The sequence below is a fragment of the Astyanax mexicanus genome, chromosome 3 (genome assembly GCF_023375975.1).
Source record: "Astyanax mexicanus isolate ESR-SI-001 chromosome 3, AstMex3_surface, whole genome shotgun sequence".
NCBI classification, from domain to species: Eukaryota; Metazoa; Chordata; class Actinopteri; order Characiformes; family Acestrorhamphidae; genus Astyanax; species Astyanax mexicanus.
Window position 1 is genome coordinate 64,129,161 of NC_064410.1, and position 13,211 is coordinate 64,142,371.

The 13,211-nt window shown below is 37.0% G+C and overlaps 1 protein-coding gene across 2 annotated transcripts in view; it reads right to left on the minus strand.

Moving 5' to 3' along the window:
* rhbdf1a (rhomboid 5 homolog 1a (Drosophila)) overlaps positions 1-13,211 on the minus strand; it is an 87,017-nt gene that overhangs the window by 13,652 nt on the left and 60,154 nt on the right. For both annotated transcript variants that reach the window (XM_049475581.1, XM_049475582.1), the window contains 8 exons: positions 11,082-11,333; positions 9,462-9,573; positions 9,277-9,351; positions 7,605-7,766; positions 6,169-6,269; positions 4,133-4,196; positions 2,856-2,950; positions 2,681-2,756 (listed from right to left, as the gene is read on the minus strand). In XM_049475581.1, the coding sequence (XP_049331538.1) occupies positions 2,681-2,756; positions 2,856-2,950; positions 4,133-4,196; positions 6,169-6,269; positions 7,605-7,766; positions 9,277-9,351; positions 9,462-9,573; positions 11,082-11,333 (937 nt within the window). The remainder of the gene's footprint in view (positions 1-2,680; positions 2,757-2,855; positions 2,951-4,132; positions 4,197-6,168; positions 6,270-7,604; positions 7,767-9,276; positions 9,352-9,461; positions 9,574-11,081; positions 11,334-13,211) is intronic.

Sequence of the window (13,211 nt, forward strand, 5' to 3'; positions counted from 1 at the left end):
TTATTATAGAAAACCTGTTTCTTTAATTTTACTAAATTAAAAACCTCTGGAATATAATCAAGAGGAAGATGGATGATCACAAACCATCAAACCACCAAACTGAACTGCTTGAATTTTTGCACCAGGAGTAAAGCAGCATAAAGTTATCCAAAAGCAGTGTGTAAGACTGGTGGAGGAGAACATGATGCCAAGATGCATGAAAAAAAAAACTGTGATTAAAAACCAGGATTATTCCACCAAATACTGATTATTTCTGAACTCTTAAAACTTTATGAATATGAACTTGTTTTCTTTGCATTATTTGAGGTCTGAAAGCTCTGAATATTTTTTGTTATTTCAGTCATTTCTCATTTTCTGTAAATAAATGCTCTAAATGAGAATATTTTTATTTGGTATTTGGGAGAAATGTTGTCTGTAGTTTATAGAATAAAGGATTTTTTCAGTATGAAGTAGGGGTGTGCCATATCATATCTTATGCAATAATATCGCCAACATTTTTGAATATCGTGAATGATAATAAACCCTGAAATAAAGTGCCATATCACCCACCCCAAATTATCATGTCAGGTTACGACTTTTTTGCTGTTTTTAGCAAAAAAAAAAATTCACACTGTTCTCATTATCCATTATATATCTACAAAAGACAGATTATATCTGCACAGGATTATTAATTTTACTGCAGTACTGGATATATGGAGATATATGGAGTGCATTATTAATATTGTGCAGTAGGGGTGGGCAATATTATATCATATACGATATATCGTGACACAGAAATATCATGATATTAAAAATCCATATGGTGATAATAGGGCTGTTCTGTCTTAAAAGTAGTCTTCTATTTACTGTGAAGCTTTAAGTGTATTTATTGTATATTTGTTTTAGTTTATAGTTTTTATTTGCAGTTTATATGCATGAAAATAATCTGCAATATTTTTTGCTGCATTATATTATTTTATGCTATATTATTTATTTTGCCACATTATGATTATACTGTTATACTCTTATACTATATTCCTGAAATTAATAAATTATTTTTCTGTTTTCCTATATCGCCAAGTATATCGTTATCACAAAAATACCATGAAATATCATGATATTATTTTAGGGCCATATCGCCCACCCCTAGTATGAAACCTTTTTTTTGCCTTAATTAGTGTAATCAACATATACTGTGAAAATGGTTCATCTCACATATTTGCGACCACACCCTGCTAAAACTAAAACTAAAGCAAAATTTCAATGTTATTTAAAAATATTGTATTTTATATGTTGGTCTTTCAAAAGTAATAAAGCACTGAAACATTAAAAAAGCTTGAACATGTATTTTTTATGAAAACGAGTAAATTACACTAATTGAACCATTACGTGTTAGAGGTAAGGGAAACCATTGCAGTAAATATTGATAGAATAATTAATAAGGATTTAGTTTGTCAGCTGTTTGTGACAAATGAATATAACAGGAGGGTTAAAAGAGTGAGAAACTCTCAGGTCAGCAGCTTCTACAGCCTCTCTCAGGTGTTACCGCGCCGTTAAGCGCAGTTGGCATAAACCTGACACAGCTCTGCCGTCTGCCACCGGCGTCTGAGCCAGCGCGGCATGTGCCCTCTCAGACAAACAGGGGATTTTGCCAACCTGGAGCAGATTAGCATAGCAACCTTCACAGCTATTAGCGCTTTAGCCTGTAGCGGAGTTCTGTGGATGGGGTTAGTAACAGTCATTAACCCAGAGAGAGACTGGTACTGCTGCATCTGCATTATCTACAAATCTGTCTGTCTGTCTGTAACCACTGTCTAATATTCTTTTAAATATGCTGTATGTTTTTACTGAGTCATTTTAAAGTGGCAGATCATATGATTTAGTTTTTAAACTGAAAGCAGAAGCGTTTCTGAGTGGAGAAGAATATGGATAAAATATAGTGTTTAATGCTACCAGTGTTCTGAAACCACCATCCCTGCTAATCCTGATCATTTATTATTTCTAAAAACTGGGGTTCAGGTCGCTTTTCGCGTGAGTTCTTCTTCTTCTGGTCACGTCACGCGTCTTTACGTACTTACGTCACACGTACAGCCTCTAAAAGAGGATCCGGCTCAGTTTTACTGAACGCGAGCGGCTGGTGGAGCAATGGGGACTTCAGAAGAGGAAACTCAGAGCTCAGTAGCTCCTCCATTCACTCACAGTAAAACCAAAGAAACGAAGGAGTGAAGTTTCTGACTGAGCTCTCTCTCTCTCTTCCTCTCTTTCTCTCTCTGACTAAACATAACCTGGAATCGGATTCATCCACTCTGAAAGGAGACCGCATCACACCCACCCAGTTTAAAATAATTCCTCCGCATGCTCGGTGCAATTACCCATTCTCACCAAAGAGGGCACTAAATCCCCCAAATCCCAAAACTTACGGACATCAGCTTTAATTTTTTTTTTAAATGATATATAAATGTTTTAGTTTTTGCTTTTACTGCATGCAAATTTTGCATTATGCTTTAAATAGGCTGTTTGTTTAATTTTCTTACTTTTGGTAGCTTTACTTGATGAATTGTAATTTAGAATAGCTCCTATACAGTACTTGAAGAATATTAAAAATATATATTTTTTCAATATCATTAAGCCCTAATTCTACATATTATTTTAGTAATAATAATGATGTATTTTACTAACTTCGACACCAACAGTTACTTACTTGGGAACACAGTGTTGCTTCTTCGTGGAAATAACCTTTCATAAAGTCACAGTACTCCCTCGACGTAATCTCACACCTGATCAGAGTGAATCAGAGGAGTCAGATCAGTTCCTCTCACTGTAATTCATATTTAATATTTATATTTATATTATATTTACTGTGTGTTTTTCCTCACCTCCCTTTGGTTCCGATGCAGCAGGGCCGGCCGGTGATGGTACAGTCGATATGAGGCAGATTCGTGTGGTTTCCTGTATCATATCTGGTACAGATCTACAATAAACAGCAGAGAAACTGAATCACTGACTCACTAATTCACTGACACACTGATTTACTGACACCCTATCAAACACACTGACTCATAGACACAATGACCCATTAACACAATAAAAATCTGCCTCACTGAATCACTGATTCACTGACACACTGATTCACTGACACCCTAGCAAACTGACACACTGACTAACTGACTCATGGACACACTGACCCACTTACACAATAAAACACTCACTGCCTTACTGATTCACTGATTCACTGATTCAGTGACACACTGATTCACTGACACCCTAGCAAACTGACACACTGACTAACTGACTCATGGACACACTGACCCACTTACACAATGAAACACTGTCTCACTGAATCACTGATTCACAGATTACCTGACACCCCAGCAAACTGACACACTGACTCATGGACACAATGACCAATTAACACAATGAAAAACTGCTTTACTGAATCACTGATTCACTGACACACTGATTCACTGACACCCCAGCAAACTGACACACTGACTCATGGACACAATAACCAATTAACACAATGAAAAACTGCTTTACTGAATCACTGATTCACTGACACACTGATTCACTGACACCCCAGCAAACTGACACACTGACTTGTGGACACACTGACCCACTCACAGACTCACTAACACCCTAGCAAACTGACACACTGACAAACTGACTTATGGATACACTGACACGCTTACAGAATGAATCACTGCCTCACCAAATCACTCAGTAACAAATTCACTGAATTACAGAATCAATGGTACAGTGACTCACTCACAAATGACTGAATTACTGACTAAATGACACACTTACACATTGACTCACTGAATTACTGACTAAATGACACACACAATGACACACTAACTTACAGACTTGCTGAAACGCTAAATAACAGACTGGTACAGATCTACAACAAACAGCAGAAAGACACTGACTCACTGATTCACTGACTTACTGATTCACTGACACACTAAGTCATTCCCTTATAAAGCTTACTTACTAAAACACTGAATCACTGACACACTGATGACTCATGGACACACTCTTCCTCTTACACAAAGACTCACTGCCTCACTGACTTACAAATTTACTGAATCACTGACACGCCGATTCATTGACCTACTGACACTCTAGCTAACTGACTCATTGCAGTAACACTTACTGGCCACTTGGTGATGTCATCAGGCCACTCGTGAGGCGCTACAGAGGCGGGTTCGAGGCAGGTCCTGCAGAAAGACCACAGCACACGTTTACCAGACGTTAGTGTGACCAGGTTTAACAGACATTAGTGTGATCAGGTTTAACAGACGTTAGTGTGATCAGGTTAATTAGATGTTAGTGTAATCAAGTTTAACAGATGTTAGTGTGATCAGGTTTAACAGACGTTAGTGTGATCAGGTTTAACAGACATTAGTGTGATCAGGTTTAACAGACGTTAGTGTGATCAGGTTTAAAAGACGTTAGTGTGATCAGGTTAAACAGATGTTAGTGTGATCAGGTTTAACAGACGTTATTGTGATCAGGTCTAACAGAAGTTAGTGTGATCAGGTTTAACAGACGTTAGTGTGATCAGGTCTAACAGACGTTAGTGTGATCAGGTTAAACAGATGTTAGTGTGATCAGGTTTAACAGACGTCATTGTGATCAGGTTTAGCAGACGTTAGTGTGATCAGGTTTAGCAGATGTTAGTGTGATCAGGTTTAGCAGATGTTAGTGTGATCAGGTTTAACAGACGTTAGTGTGATCAGGTTAATTAGATGTTAGTGTAATCAAGTTTAACAGACGTTAGTGTGATCAGGTTTAACAGACGTTAGTGTGATAAGGTTTAACAGACGTAAGTGTGATCAGGTTTAACAGACGTAAGTGTGACCAGGTTTAACAGACGTTAGTGTGATCAGGTTTAACAGACGTTACTGTGATCAGGTTTAGCAGACGTTAGTGTGATCAGGTTTAACAGACGTTAGTGTGATCATGTTTGACAGACGTTAGTGTGATCAGGTTTAACAGACGTTAGTGTGATCAGGTCTAACAGATGTTAGTGTGATCAGGTTTAACAGACGTTAGTGTGATCAGGTCTAACAGATGTTAGTGTGATCAGGTTAAACAGATGTTAGTGTGATCAGGTTTAGAAGATGTTAGTGTGATCAGGTTTAACAGGCGGTAGTGTGATCAGGTCTAACAGATGTTAGTGTGATCAAGTTTAACAGACGTTAGTGTGATCAGGTCTAACAGATGTTAGTGTGATCAGGTTAAACAGATGTTAGTGTGATCAGGTTTAACAGACGTTATTGTGATCAGGTTTAGCAGACGTTAGTGTGATCAGGTTTAGCAGATGTTAGTGTGATCAGGTTTAACAGACGTTAGTGAGATCAGGTTTAACAGACGTTAGTGTGATCAGGTTTAACAGACGTTAGTGTGATCAGGTTTAACAGACGTTAGTGTGATCAGGTTTAACAGACGTTAGTGTGATCAGGTGTAGCAGATGTTAGTGTGATCAGGTTTAACATACGTAAGTGTGATCAGGTTTAACAGACGTTAGTGTGATCAGGTTTAACAGACGTTAGTGTGATCAGGTTTAACAGACGTAAGTGTGACCAGGTTTAAAAGACGTTAGTGTGATCAGGTTTAGCAAATGTTAGTGTGATCAGGTTTAACAGACGTAAGTGTGACCAGGTTCAACAGACGTAAGTGTGATCAGGTTTAACAGACGTTAGCGTGATCAGGTTTAACAGACGTTAGCGTCATCAGATTTAACAGACGTAAGTGTGATTAGGTTTAACAGACGTTAGTGTGATCAGGTTTAACAGACGTAAGTGTGACCAGGTTTAACAGACGTAAGTGTGACCAGGTTTAACAGACTTAAGTGTGATTAGGTTTATCAGGTTTAACAGACGTTAGTGTGATCAGGTTAAACAGACGTAAGTGTGATCAGGTTTAAGAGACGTTAGTGTGATCAGGTCTAACAGACGTTAGTGTGATCAGGTTAAACAGACGTTAGTGTGATCAGGTCTAACAGACGTTAGTGTGATCAGGTTAAACAGACGTTAGTGTGATTAGGTTTAACAGACGTAAGTGTGATCAGGTTTAACAGACGTTAGTGTGATCAGGTTTAACAGACGTAAGTGTGACCAGGTTTAACAGACGTTAGTGTGATCAGGTTTAACAGACGTTAGTGTGATCAGGTTTAACAGACGTTACCTGGGGTCCTGGTGGCAGACGGAACCGTACTGTCGGGGTTTGCCGTCCAGTTGGGGGGTGCTGGAGTGCTGTGGCCATTTCACCCACTCGGCCAGAGTGCTCTGTAGGGGACGCAACATTTAATTAGTAAATAAAATAGAAATTAATAACAATAATTCTGTGTCTTCTTTTGTAGAATTTATTACAATGATATAATACATGCAATTCAAGAAGTTGGCAATACAATTTAATATTTTGCGATACTGTGTGCAAGGTGATATACTGTAACATTTAAACAAATTTTCATAAAAAATATATATAAATAAAATACGATAGAATACGATACGATTCAATGTGAATCGTACTTTTAAGAGAAAACAATACGATTTGATGCGATAGAAAATGATAAGATATAATACGATATGATTCCGTACAATAGAATACTGTAAGAGAAGACAATACGATTCGATGCAATAAAATACGATAAGAAGTATATACGATATGATGTGATACTATACAATATGATAAGATAGAACACGATACAATCGATAGAATATGATACGATTTGATACAATAGAATACTATACGATACGATACAATACGCTAAGATAGAATACGAAATGATTTGATGTGATAGAACAGGGGTGTCCTCCATCTGCAAGGTATTTTAGAAATAGAATGAAAGTTGGCCCGCTGTTAAGCAGGTTTTTATAATGTGAGATTCAAAGTTTGAACGCTAGAAGCTCAGAAACGGGCCAAAGAGTCTAAAAGCGGAGAGGGTGCGCATTTCTAGCGCAGAAAAACGGGCCAAAGAGTCTAAAAGCGGAGAGGGTGCGCATTTCTAGTGCAGAAAAACGGGCCAAAGAGTCTAAAAGCGGAGAGGGTGCGCATTTCTAGCGCAGAAAAACGGGGCAAAGAGTCTAAAAGCGGAGAGGGTGCACATTTCTAGTGCAGAAAAACGGGCCAAAGAGTCTAAAAGAGGAGAGAGTGCGCATTTCTAGCACAGAAAAACGGACCAAAGAGTCTAAAAGCGGAGAGAGTGTGCATTTCTAGTGCAGAAAAACGGGCCAAAGAGTCTAAAAGTTGGCGTAATTAAGGAGTTTAATATTAAGAGACATCAATTTGAAAAATCTTAGTTTACACAACACTGTCAAAGATAAAGATAGTGAGTCAAGTAAAATGGTGTGTAAATGAAATAAATAATATTATTTAAAGTGGTATATTTCAATATTTGTTTTATTACAGAGTCTGTGGTCCGTGACTTCAAATATATTTCTCCTTCTGGCTCCAACAAAAAAAGTTTGGACACCCCTGTGATAGAATATGATAGGATTCGATGTGATAAAATACGATACAACAGAATACGATTGAATACGATTCGATATGATGGAATACAATACGATCAGATGCAATCTGATATGATTTAATTTGATAGAATGTGATTGGCTGCTCCTCACCGAGCACTCCTCCTCAGACGTCTGCAGACAGCCGGATCGATCGTTCCGAACACAGCAGGCCGAGTTTCTCTCCGTCTCTCGTTTCTTCTGGATCAGATCATGAACCTCCTGATCTCTCCGCATGCAGGGAGAGAACTTAGCTCCCAGATGGATCAGCGCCTCCTGTTCATAAAAAATACCAAAACAATGAATTATATACTAAATTATATACTGTAGAAACCACACGTTAACAGCCCCCCAGATCTTGGTTTGTTTAACACTGTTTTTAAGTTACTACATGATTCCTTATGTGTTCCTTTATAGTCTGATAGATCATTTCACTATTCATTTACATATAATAAAAAAATTACATTAATTAACCTTAATACTGTCTTGCAGGAAGGAGGAGAGGATGGACGTAAATGCAGATAAATTCAAATTAATACAAAGAAACAAGTTAACTAAAGCAAAATTAACAAAAAACTAAACTAGGAAACTAAATCACTAAGACCTAGTGCAGTGCGGTATGATCAGAAATGCATCTCATGGTATTTTTCAAGATTCTTTCTCTTTTTGTATTCAGACAATTGTTTTTTTTTCCCCAGCTGTCACGGGAGACCCAGGCAGGGAGACGAGGAGACGGACGCAAGTGCAGGTAGGGCGAAATAAATAATTTAATAAACAAATAACAAGTAAACAAAGAAACAAGGAACAAGTAAACATGTAACAAAGACAAACAAATAACCAAAAACCAAAACAAACGAGTGAAACTAGAGAACATAAACTAAACAAACAAGAAGTACTAATGATAAACAAACAGGGAGTAAATAAACAAAGAAACAAACGAGGGACTGAATAAATACAAAACTGGGCAGGGATATATACACAAGGAAACCAACAAGAATCTAAACTAGACAGGGAATAACTAAACTAGACAAGAAAGAATAAACTGAACAGGGCAAAGAGAAAACAAAGGAAAATAACCGGGAACTAGAAATAAACAAGAAGATATAAACAAGGAGCTAGGGCTAAGGCTGTAATAACAAAGAGACACGGAGAGACAAACAACAGGGGAAGGTGCAAAGACCGACGGAGGACAAGTGGCACAGGGGATCTATTTAAAGAAACAGGAAACACACTAGAACAGGAAACACCTGGGGAAGGGGCGGAGCTACAAATGAGACACGTGGTGGAAAACTACTGAGACAGGAGACACAGAGGAGCACAGTTCACGTAGGGAAAACACACAGAGACATGAGACAAGGCCAGGATGTGACACCAGCATTTAATTTTTTACACAGTAACGGGGAGTTTTCCAATGTACAGAAGTCAATTACTCGTGTCAAAATGTAGTTGAGTAAAAGTAAAATTACCTATAAAAAAAAAACTACTTCAAAACTTACAAATTACTCATAAAATCTACTCAATTACAGTAATGTGAGTAAATGTAATTCATTACTTTCCATCTCTGCCTACGCTATACCGTATGAACCAGTATACCGCCCAGCACTACTAAGACCAGAACAAAAAACAACAAAAATAAAGAAAACTATAATAATCTGATCAAAAACAAACCTGACGCATACATAGCATAGCATTGAAGAAAAAGCAGAAGACAGACCCAGAATAAAGTGTGATAAATACTGTGTGTAATAAAAATTCATCTTCTGCTCAGGAAACAGAAGTAACTTACTGAACTTGGTCCAATCCAGAAGTTCTCCTGCTGCACAAACTTGACGTTTTCATAAACACCTTTGTTTCTTAGAACCTTAAAAAAAAAGTGAACAGGAAAAACATCACACCAACGTCACACCAGATCCTCACAATCAGAAACAGAAATAAATAAATTAATTAAATTTATTATTAAAATAAACTCACAGAATCAACGGTCTCGTGCTGAGAGAAGCCCACCGGCGCTATCCCGTAAATACACACTGCCAAGATAGTGATGAGCAGGTGAACGAAGGTGATCCAGTAGGTGAAGAACGGCCTGCAGGGAGGAGTCGATTCACAATCATTCAGTCTGAAGCGCACGACTCGTTCACACTCACACAGAAACCACGTATCTCCAGTGTTTTTGCTTTTACTCGCCTTAATAATGTGAATTTGACAGTTGTTCTTTATATTTTATTAGAATACAATAATAAAAGAAATAAAAAGCAGGGTTTTAAAAATACACTTTTATACGATTTTAAAACATCAGTGCAGACGTGGACAATAAAATCAACAATCAACAAAAACTATCATCAAAATTTATTATCGTAAATCCTAAAATGAATCAGATAAAATGTCGACCATTTTTAATAATAAAATCTGTGTCAGTTCCTGAGAGTTAGTGAATTAACTCTGAATTTCCACGACTTTTCCAAAACTTTCTGGGTATTTTAATTTTTCCAAAACTTTTCATGACTTTACGAACCCTGAAAAAGGAAATAAAACACTAAGAGAAGAACTGAGATTAGAAATAAAAGTTATTTATTTTATTTATTTATTAATTTGCTTTTATTTCTAACCATAGTTCTTTATTTCCTATTTATTTCTTTAAATCATGTATTTTTTAAATAGCTTTGTACAATTGCTTTTCAACTTATTTTTATTGGTTTCTTTTATTATAACTTTTATTCTTATTTTTTATTATTATGATTATTATAGTTTTTATGTATTTTGTATTGTACTATGTAAAAGTTTTAGCCTAATTTTAATTGTGTTTTTTGCTGTATTAATCTTATCGTTTGATCTTAATTTCCTATCAATTAAACCAAGTTTTATTATAATTTTATTATTATATTTTTATTATTATTTTTAATATTTTATTCAATGTTTTTTTTAAATGATGAAATTAGTAGTTATTATTTTCATGTATTTGTAAATTCTCGGCTACACTGAACATAATGGTTGCTCTCATTGTACTTCCGAGTCAAAATAAAGGTTGATTGATTGAGTTTAACGATGAACAAACCAATAGAAATGCTCCAAAATGACCTCTCTATTTTGGGCATGTTAGTGCATCTTCGCTATCGTAACGACGGGAAAAGTACACCTTGCTTGGCTCAAAAAGGCACAAAAGTCATTTACTAATTCTCTTAATTAATCATGGGTGTGGTTAATTAATTTTGGGCGTAACATGAAATAAACCAATCAGAGCGTCTCTTTAAGAGCTCATCATTCTCTTTAAGAGTAGATTAGGTGAGCTCTGACTTTGGTGGATTGCTATTTTAACGGTGCAGCTACCTGGACGTGTCCAACAAACTCTTCTCAGCAGAGGAAACTGAGCTGCTGGTTGACGCTGTGAAGGAGCTCCAGCAGCTCATTTACGGGAACAGCAATGTTATTTTATTTACTATTCTGTTTATTGTTGATTTATTGTATAGTTGGGTTTGTGCTGCTGTGTGTTCATGGGTTGCCAAGATAGCGATGAACGTCTGACTGTTGATTGTTGTCAGGGTTGTATTCAGTCAGTGGAGCTCAGTGTTTGTGTAAATCTGTAGAAACTCTTACCGATGGTCGTCCATGTCCTCTATCTGCCGTTTGACGTAGCTGTCGATGCGTTTGCGATATGTGCGGTTGGTGAGTTTTCCCACCATGCCGAGTCCGTACGGCCGTTTCTCCCGAGCGAAGAGCTTCTTCACCGGAACAGCGATGCGCTGTCCTCGCCGCTGACCGTTCACACTCACCACCTCCTGCTTCAGACGCACTTTGGGTGGTGCAGGCGTTCCCTCTTTAGCTTTTCTCCATCCTCTCTCCAGAGGCCTGAATTACAGCGCAGAGATCAGAGATACACACGGTGAAGAAACAGCATCACTGTGTTCATTAATACATCTCCAAACATCTATAAACCACCTCTAAACATCTCTATACATCAGGGGTGTCCAAACTACGGCCCGAGGTATTTTAGAAATAGAATGAAAGTTGGCCCGCTGTTAAGCAGGTTTTTATAATGTGAGATTCAAAGTTTGAACGCTAGGTGTCAGAAACGGGCCAAAGAGTCTAAAAGCGGAGAGAGTGCGCATTTCTAGCGCAGAAAAACGGGCCAAAGAGTCTAAAAGCGGAGAGAGTGCGCATTTCTAGCACAGAAAAACGGGCCAAAGAGTCTAAAAGCGGAGAGGGTGCGCATTTCTAGCGCAGAAAAACGGGCCAAAGAGTCTAAAAGCGGAGAGAGTGTGCATTTCTAGCCAGAAAAACGGGCCAAAGAGTCTAAAAGCAGAGAGGGTGCGCATTTCTAGCGCAGAAAAACGGGCCAAAGAGTCTAAAAGCGGAGAGAGTGCGCATTTCTAGCGCAGAAAAACGGGCCAAAGAGTCTAAAAGCGGAGAGAGTGCGCATTTCTAGCACAGAAAACGGGCCAAAGAGTGTAAAAGCGGAGAGAGTGCGCATTTCTAGCGCAGAAAAACGGGCCATAGAGTCTAAAAGTTGCCGTAATTAAGAAATTTAATATTAACAGACATCATGAAATTAAACATCAATTTGAAAAATCTTAGTTTACACAACACTGTCAAAGATAAAGATAGTGAATCAAGTAAAATGGTGTGTAAATGAAATAATCAGGAAAATGTATTATTTAAAGTGGTATATTTCATTATTTGTTTTATTATAGAGTCTGTGGCCCCGTGACTTCAAATATATTTCTCCTTCTGGCCCCCAACAAAAAAAGTTTGGACACCCCTGCTATACACCAAAAAAGGTTTTCAAAAATCTACCATCATCTACAAACATTTTCAAACATCTCAAAAAACCTCCCAAGGTCTCCAAACATCTTTAAACATTTTAACCATCTCTACACATCAACAAATATCTACAAATATCTTCAAACATCTCCAGAGATATTCAAACACCTCACAACATTTTTAAACATCTCCAACAATCTTCTAAAAACATTTCTAAGCATCTCTACACATCAATAAAGGTTTTCAAAAATCTAATATAATTTCCAAACATATTCAAACAGCTCAAAACATTTTAAACATACATCAATCCATACATCAACAAAGATCTTCATACACCTTCAAACTTTTCTAAACATCTCTTTAGATCAACGAAGGCCTTCAAATATCTCTATCAATCTCCAGAGATATTCAAACATCTCCCAACATCTTCAAACATCTTTAAACATTTCTAAACGTCTCCATACTTACATACAAAGCTCTTCACACAGCTTCAAACATCTCTAAACATCTCTAGACATCAACAGTCTTCAAAATCTCCAAACATTTTCAAACGTCTCTAAACATCTTCAAACACATCCCAAGACTTTTCAAGGTCTCCAAACATACTTAAACATTTTAATCACCTCTAAACATCAAAAAGGTCTTCAAATATCTACAAACAAAATATCTCTAGCCATCTAAAGTCATCTCAAACTTTCAAACATCTGACAAGATTTCAAGATCTCCACACATCTTTAAACATCTCAAAACATCTTGATACATCAACTCAAGGTCTGCAAACATCTTCTCTTCAAACATCTCCAAATATTTTAAACATCTCCAAAAATAACCAAATCTTTACATTTTATTAAATACTTTCTATTTTGCATTTTCTGTATCACAATATATTACAATATTTGAATAAAAACGCCATTGCAAACTTCAGGAAACAAAACTAATAAAATCTCATCAAAAGAAGAGTTTACT